At 47.9% G+C, this 8,708-nt stretch overlaps 1 protein-coding gene across 1 annotated transcript in view; it reads right to left on the reverse strand.

Moving 5' to 3' along the window:
* Positions 1 to 1,076: 1,076 nt before the first annotated feature.
* Positions 1,077 to 8,708, reverse strand: part of IL21R (interleukin 21 receptor) — an 11,870-nt gene continuing 4,238 nt past the window's right edge. Inside the window, exons 4-8 of the mRNA XM_010002561.1 lie at positions 8,111 to 8,262; positions 7,239 to 7,416; positions 6,001 to 6,097; positions 5,110 to 5,194; positions 1,077 to 1,991 (exon numbers count right to left, since the gene is read on the reverse strand). Coding sequence (XP_010000863.1) covers positions 1,077 to 1,991; positions 5,110 to 5,194; positions 6,001 to 6,097; positions 7,239 to 7,416; positions 8,111 to 8,262 — 1,427 coding nt within the window. The remainder of the gene's footprint in view (positions 1,992 to 5,109; positions 5,195 to 6,000; positions 6,098 to 7,238; positions 7,417 to 8,110; positions 8,263 to 8,708) is intronic.

The raw sequence follows: 8,708 nt of genomic DNA on the forward strand, positions 1-8,708 counted from the left end.
TGCACCACAAAGCTCTTCTCAGTATATCTCCTGGAGCCAAGCAGCCCAAGAGTTAGTAGCACTTTGGCTACGTAAGTCTTCTCATTCTGTATAAGTATTACAATAGCTTTTAAAGATAAGTATTCTAAACAAAACAGAGAGGGAGATGTTGGAGGGAAACATAGTCACAGTGCAATTAGCAGTGTCACGGTTGGCTTTATTAGCTAGCAGAAATTGCTCAGACTCTGCACTACTGACCTGTTAACTGCCGCAGACCAGGTCTAGGGCAGAGGATGGAGTTGCAGGCACATCCAGGCAGGAAAACATTTCTGAATAGTTCTAAAAGCTTGTCAATGTTTCAGTTAATGTGCTTGGAAAATGCTGGGAGATATGCTGATCCAGTAGAAAGCTCTGGTAGCAAGAGTTTTTCTGGGATTACGCGTGTTTTCAAGACCTTTCATTTGCACGCTCCACCCAGAAAGGCAAAATCTTTCTGAAACCTGATTTCTGTTTGGTTTTTTGGACATGCAGTTCTGTGACGATGATAGAAGGACTGGTTCTGATCATACCCCATGGACAGCGCCGGGGGCCTCCACAATTAAACTATTACAGCTGAGTTCAGAGAGCCAAATATATTAGCAGGAAAAGTAACACCACCTGTGTTGTTTGGAAAAGGTAAAGAAACTTTAATGTAACTAACATGCTTGCCATGGGGTATGGATCTAAGATTCTATGTACACCCAAATTCTCAAGTCATGTGAGAATACCGGGGAAAATAATTTAAAGTTTTGTACTCTTTGTATGGCTGCACATCTACATAAGCTAAAGGGTAATTTTTAAGCTATAGAATTGCTTCTTCTGGCATTATAAAGGGGTTTGACCTAGGATTGTTAAAAAGAAATAATTAAAAAAAAAATCAATCAATCATATTTGAGACAAATGGCACTAGAAATAGGCATATATTTCTATAAGTCTGACAATTTTCAGTTGCATGCAATAGAGCTTATGTAAACTTTGTTTCTCTTCTAAGTTTTGCTAACACTGCTCCTGGCACAGTATGGAGAAGGCCCTACACCATGCCAGGTAACATCAGGTCCTTAGTTTGTCTGCGTCCCATTGACAGGGCCATCAGACTGACAGGAGACCCACTGCTTGACGTAGCTGCGTGGAAAGTCCTCCCCTTGTGGCTGAAGAGGGATGGACCCACAGCTGTTCTGACTGTTTTGCTCAAATTCACAGTCAACAGGACTCCCACAGTCTGAGTCCACAAAGCCACTGTCAATAGTGTCCAAATCTACGCAAATCATAGGGTAACTGTCCCCAGGCTTTGCTGTGTGAGAAAAGAAGTCATAAGAGCCTTCACTGCAGGAAACGCTTTCACCATCAGGAGAAGGTAGAGAAGTTGGATTTTCCAAATCCCACTGATCAGGCTGCAAGCAAAGGGCTTCTAGGATGCTCCCCACCCTTCCTTCCAGAGCCTTTTCTACTTGCTGGTGGGCTGGGACACTTGTACTCCTCATGTGGCCTGTGGACACAGAACCTGAGGCAAGTATTTTGTCCTGTGTGCTCAGGTCAGCCAGATGCAAGTCACTGGGTATCCTTCTGTCTTCATCATCAATGTTAATCTTGGGGTAACCGGTTTCTCCAGCACTGCTACCCCCCTGGCTGGTATGCTGGTGTCCCCTGTATACGCTGTTACAGTTGCAGTGGCAGTTACAAGGTGTAAATTCATCAGCCACAGTCACCGTATCGATGGACAAATGCCCATATGACTGGTCCTGGGTCCCAGTGCTGCTGCTCACTGCAGACAGCAGGGACTGGCTGTCCTGACCTAGGGTGGTCAGGCAAGACACGCAGGGCTTGCAAGGCAGATCTTTTCTCAGCTCACACAGCTCCTCCTGTGAGGTGCTGTTGGAAGAACGTGTGGTGTAAACTTCTAGGACTTCTGGAAGGACTATTCCCCATTCAAAGAAATCGAGGGTCATTTTCGTATGGGATGCACCAACCCACTTCTGCATAAAAGGACATACAGGAAGAGAGGGGGAGAGAGAGGTTAGTATCATCAGGTTTGAGGTTCCACAGAGATGACCCAAGTTCTTATGCTTTTAGAGGCAAAGTCAAACTCTGAGATCACTGACTCCTCCAAAACGGTAGGGCATGAGATGCTGTTATTACCAGACACAGGCAGCTGCAGGAGAACTGACTTCAGCCACTGAACACAATTACCTCTGAGAGGCATGGCTTTTCAATTTTCTCTATGCTGCAAAGAATGCTACTGCCCATAGTAGCATTCCTCTGTGCATCAGCAAGAGGCCTCTACCCAAGCCACCACGCCTCCCCTGCCCTCTTGTCCTGGACACTGCTTCTCTCAGGAAGGATGGTCAGCTTCTCTCCCTCCGTGCTGCATCTGCACCCAACACACACAGCCCTGCCCTGTCACTTCCCTCACCTTAGTTCCTCAGTTAGGGGGCCAGGGCAAGGCTCCTCTCAATCTTCTGTATGCAACCATGCCCCAGACCAGTCTTTGCTCTCACAGTGACAGGAAAGAAGCACGGGTAGGCAGGCAATGGGGACCTCAAAGAGCTGCAGCCACCATCTGCTGCAAGTAACACACTTAGCTGATTAGGCATGATTAGGCAGTGATGATTAGATGATTAGGCAGTGACACACATTGAATCTTGCCCTTCTGTATCACCATTAGTGTCACATTCTGCCCTGTGTCATGCATTATCTCTAATCATGAGTCCCTTGCATTTCTAGAATCACAGAACTGCTTTTGTTGGAAAAGACCTTTAAGATCACCAAGCCCATTCAGTCACATCTGGGAGAAAAGGCACCTCTGGGTTTATCTGATCTAAAACAAAGTTTCCATTGTTTTTGAAGTCACTGAATTGACCACTTAGACTCAGAAAATTTAGGCATGTGCTACTAGTGAATGCCAGCGAGTCCTACTAGAGAAGCCTGCAGTCTGGAGGCTGGGCACAGCACAGACTCAAGACTTGGTCCTGCTCTGTCTGACACTTGCCTAATGGCTGGGCTGTGTCAAGGCTCTTCGAAGTGCACAACTTTCTGCTGTGTATAGAACAGGTAACAACACTGAGCTTCATAAACACTGTGAAGGCTTCTGACTGTGATGAGAGCTGGGTGTTGCCACAGCTGTCAGGCTGCCTCAATTGTGTCAGCCTCCTATCCCAAACTGCACTCAGCATCAATAGACGTATTTCAGAAGAGAACAGCTTGACACAGCTTATCACCTCCTGACACAGAGAATAGAGAACTTATTACAGTAGAAATCACCCAGTCTATTTTAATTTATTTTTAACCTAAGTTACAAAGAGCTTAGTATTAAAGCTGTAATGGATGGCAAGGTGCAAAAGGCTGTTTGAAGAAACATCAGGAAATCTCTTTCATAGACTTGAGCAGGCAGAATATTTCCTACTCCATCTTGACAGTTCTTTGGAAATTCCCACCCAACATGAACCTAAGGACACATGTACACACAACACAAACAATGCTGCTCTGCTTTCCCTTCTCTTTTTATGACTTAACTTTTTCTCTGACATTTTCACTGCTTCCTACCCAACCCAGGATTGTGTATTGTAATCTGCTGATCATTATTCATGGACATAACTTAACCACTTGCTTTGATACAGGTAGGATGCAGTTGGCTGAGCCCTACACCAACTGGTTTCTTGCCAGCCGAAAGTGATGTGTCTGATCCCACAGACTGATGTCACCACACCCTCTGCCTACACACTTTGTGCTGGGGCTGTGTGGGCAACTGCTGCTTTCATCTGAACATTTACTTAGAAGTAACTCAGCTTTAGCAACTAAGGCTAATTCTCTTCCCAGCAGCACTGAGCAGCCTAACTAGAAACCAGCAAGAATGTAAATTCCCATAGAACAGTGAACCTCATGGCTTGGCTGTAAGAGGAGCAGGGCTCTTGGCACACAGGGTATTTTTCACTTCCACTGTGCGCACTAGCCAGTGTACTGACTCTTGGGAATTCCCACACTGAGTCCACCTGGTCCTGGCACCTTTCTCAGAGCAACCGGTGCCACCTGCCTCACAAGAGGATGCAAGTACCCCTCTGGTGCAGGTATGGGAAGCCATAGTCGGGCTGAAAGAGGAAGGCAGGAAGTGAGACAGTCACACCAGGCTGCAGCCTGAACAGTCCCCCTCCAAGTCTACTGGCTTAACTTAATTGCAAACATCAGCAATGCAGTAGTGGGAAAGTACATGAAGATCATTAAGGCCCAGCTGGTGTCTTGCTTGCAGAAGGTCTACCAAAAAGCAGAAACAAAAACCAGACACTGAAGTGGCTGTGATCAGTGCTGTTGCAGCAACAGGAACTTGCTCAGAAAGAGGCACTGATGTCTGCACTCACATGCCAGCACTTTTACAGTTTGACAATGGCAGTGTGAGTTGCTCTTCAGCTTAACACAACCATTGCTTATTGCTGCTCAATGTTCTTTCACTTTTTGTACCCTGAGAACTCCAGCAAACTCTGCAGTCTTTGCAAACTATACTGTCACATGTGCAACTTTGGCTGGTGTTAAATAAGAGAATTTGGGAGGGCTAAGCAAAGTTACTCAAAGACACTCCCTTCATATGGAAGCAGCTGCATTACCACGTGGCAGTTACGTGCCCCACAAGCCTAAGCCACCTTCCCAGGATGATATGCACAGCTATTGTCTGTATGAGGAACTCTTCAGAGAGAACTGCGAGGCTTAATGCTGAGCTCATGTCACTGCAAAGGCTGGAGTGGGAGATCTGGCTCTATCATGAAGTCTGCTCCATGGCCTTGATGGCAGCATGGGCCTGGACCTTTAGAAAAATCCCAGTTACTGTTCTGGTATCCCTTCAGGTTCCCAGGCTTCCCGTATCACACTCAACTCACCCACTTAGACAGCACCTACAGGGAATAAGCAGCACAGACAAAGGCCTTCATGACTCAGAATAGGCACTGGAGAGCTCTGGTTCCTTTTATCTGAAGCTGTTTGGTATTTCCTTGAGACAGATTCCCCCCTCTCACTGCCCTGCTGAGAAACCCTTGTCCAGGATAGGATAACAGGCCTGTTAGTTTAACTTTGTCCTGTGCTCCACTCACTTATATAGCCCATTTATACCTTGAAATCTCCATTATGCACCAGGTAAAGAGGTTTGAAAAAGTGAGCAGGGTCTGGGATGATGCAAGCCATCTTCTTCCACAAGCTGGAAGAGAAAAGAGGAAGGCTTTGGGGTTAAGCACACATTGCAGATGCAAAGCAAGGCACCTCCAGATCCAACTTAAGCAGATGAAATCACCCGCCCAGCCTCCCTGGCCTCACAAGTTAGCAAGTGGCCAAGAATGCCTCCTGCTGTCAGAGCTATCTAATGGCCTTTTGTGTGAGCCTCACAGGAGGTCAAACCTCAGCCCTCAGGACTTGTGCATCCATTTAAAAAAAAATTCCAATTTTTTCCTTCCTGGAAAACACCAAGTGCTGGAAAAGTGTTTTCCCCTTGGCTAGGCTGGCCTGTGGTCTGCATCTGCAGGCCACAACACTGCCCTGTGCACTTCTTCTGTGGCTGTGGGCTGTGCCAGCCATGTTGCTGCACCAGCCTTGTGCACCCTATTCCTCTGTACGGGCACGTGGCGTCCACCAGGAGAGAGGTTCCCAGCAAATGTTGGGGGCCCTGTGTTAGCTTTGGAAAGGGGCAGGCCAGCCCTGGCTACTGCTCCCATCTGGCAGCTGCAGTGCACAGACAGGACCAGGACAACAGCCCAGGAGGCTGGCTGGCCCCTGTTCAGTCCCACCCTGTGCCATTGTCTTGTCCCAGCCAGCTGAATTGCAGCAGAGCCCTGGAGCAAAGCAAGGTGCTCTTGGCAGTACACCATCTGGAGACCATACTTTGCTAGCCCCACAGGCCCATGGCTGTGCCCATGCATGACCATACAAGATGCAAAGAAGGCTGCATGGGAACATCTCACCTTTAGCCAGAGAAGGAGCATTTACTCCAGCTTCCTAAAGCATTCTTACCTTCTCTGTTTGGCCAGAAAGGTTGTGATTGAGACAGTGACTGCCACGACCCCGCCAAACACCACCAGCCATTCCATGCCTGATGCCTGTGTCACTGCTGGAGGAAGAGACAGGGTCATTCAGGCTCAGCTTACATTTCTACCCTGGTCATAAGCAGGAGGTGGAGGTGGTGAGAAAACACCCTCAGTTTCTACCCCAGATTTCTCTTATGGACACTGAGGCTGTCACCAGGGCCCGGTACTACAGACATGAGGTGTGAATGAGGATGCTCAGAGAAGACTGCATGAATGGAAGGAGCAGGGCATCAGCTGCTCTGCAGCCTGGCTGCACCTCAAACCAACAGGCAACATGCTTGGGGCAGGACAGCAACTCCCTGCTACAAAGACCCCTGCTGTTTCTGCCTCCTCCTGGCTTAGGGACACCTCCTCAGATGATCCATGAAGGGGAAAGTGAAGCTGGCCAGAGACATGTGAAGAAAAGGTGTTGACTAGCTGAGTGCTTGTTGGCTGTTCGCTGCCTATGATGGAAAGGAGCACATTTGAGACCCAGAACTCAGAAAACCCCTTAGCAAATGGAGCCTGACCCTGATGCTACAATACCATGTAATACTTCAGCTCAAGTTGTACACCACTGACAGCAAGTTCAGCACATGTTGCTGACATTGACCACAGCCATCATGCCCTCCTCTGTTTGAACAAAGATTCCCTGTTTTCATAGCCTCTGTTCTGCCATGACAAGCACCAACATACTTCTGTGCAGAGGGTTCTGTGTGCTTCTTGTGGAGTGGGAGTTCTGGCTACCAAGTGAGACACCCATGCCCAACATCACCAAACAACAGAGTCCAGACATGTACCTCAGCCCTGAGACCAGGCTCCCCTCTTGCTTTAGCTGAAGGCAATCCTAAGCCACAGTAGTGGAGGCATCTCTACTAGATCTCCCCCATTTCTGAAAGCTGCAAGCAAGACCCTGGATGTTTGACACTGGAAAGGAAGCTACAGGCACCCAAACCCACAGCCATCCCCACCATGGGCCATGCTGTAAGGTGGGTGAGAAGGTCAATATAGACAGCACTTACCAGCCCAGGCCTCAAGTCCACATACTCAATAAGCAAGCCAAACATGCCTATCTTTACTAGACTGTTTGAAATTTGTTCCAGCTAACTAGATTTGGTTAGAGTTCTGGAAGCATTCATTGACATTGTACCAACTGCAAGGGCAAGGAGAGGTGGTAACATGTACCGGCAGGGCTGGTTTTCAGTTTCAGCAGAGGACTCCATTCACTCCAAAATCCAAGGAATCCAGTGCCTTTTCGTGGTCTGGCTCTCACTTGGAACTCATACTCGGTGTTCACCTGGAGTTCCCATGGCAGGATCACCAGTGTCCGTTTATCTTCATGGACAGCTTTAGTCTTCTGATTCTGGAAATGATTGAACACCAGAACACTCAGAGATGGAATGACTGCTCCCACCTGGCCTTCACTGCTGCACAGTGAGGAGGCCTGCAAAGTAATCTCTGTTTTCTGCAAGGCCACATTGTTTCTGCAAGGCCCTGGTCTGGCTGCTCAGTAGCTGGGGAGACCTGGGGGGCCCTTCCATGTACAAGAAGCAAATGAACTATGGGCCTTCCCTACAGGATCTAGTACTTCTCAAGCAACTTCTGCTTCTTGATTTTTTAAAAAAATTATTTCCCACCCCCAGTTTTGCCTGTTTTCAGTCTGGGAGAGACTCCAAAGTGACACCTTTTCTAAACTATGAAAACCCTGCTTCCACACACCAGCACTCCTGTCCTGGTTGTGCTGGCCTCTTCTTTGCTGGCGCACCCTACTTGATGGTAAACTGACGTAGAATCATAAACTCATAGAATGGTTTGAGTTGGAAGGGACCTTAAAGCTCATCTAGTTCCAATCCCCCTGCATGGACAGGGATACCTCCCACTAGACCAAGCTGCTCAAAGTCCTGGACAACCTCTCCTTGAACACTTCCCGGGATGGAGCATCCACAACTTCCCTGGGCAACCTGTTCCTGTGTCTCACCACCCTCATAGTGAAGAATTTCTTCCTAATGTCTAACCTAAACCTACTCTCCTCCAGTTTAAAGCCACATCTCACTTACCTCCCAGGTGTCAGTCCTCCTCTTATAACGTAGCTGATATTCCAGCTCCTCATTCAAAAAATAGTAATGAGAGTTCTGGTAGATGGTTTCCCAAGAAATATTGTAACCTTCTGAGAACACAGCAGTCAGGTTGAACGGGGGCTGTGGTTTGACTGGAAGACAGGATGGTGTTACTCTTCATAACATTGCTGCAGACAAGAGATGGCCCAGCACAGTATCAGCCCTGGCAGGAGTGGGCCCTCCTACAAAAAATGCTTCTCAGGCTGAGCGGTCCTGAGCCATGCACAGAACCTTGCACCTCAACAGTACAGTGAAGTCAGGCCCATGTTTCTTGGAATACATTTTCTGCCTGTCTCTGAACCTCCCCATCACCTAAGGAGCAGCAGAAGATAGCACAAGAGGTAATATCTCCTGGGAGGTGTAAAAAGTCAAGCACCTTGTTCTCATGACATAGGAATCATGAACTCTTGCACAGTTTGGGAAACACCCCTCAGTGCAACCGAGACATCAGGAAGAGCTGAGGTCAGTGGATGTTGCCTAAACCTGGTGCAAATCCCTGCATCCCAAGTTTTGGTATCCCCTGCAGGGTGTTTTGTTG

The sequence above is a fragment of the Chaetura pelagica genome, unplaced genomic scaffold (genome assembly GCF_000747805.2).
Source record: "Chaetura pelagica isolate M959 unplaced genomic scaffold, ChaPel_1.0 scaffold438, whole genome shotgun sequence".
NCBI classification, from domain to species: Eukaryota; Metazoa; Chordata; class Aves; order Apodiformes; family Apodidae; genus Chaetura; species Chaetura pelagica.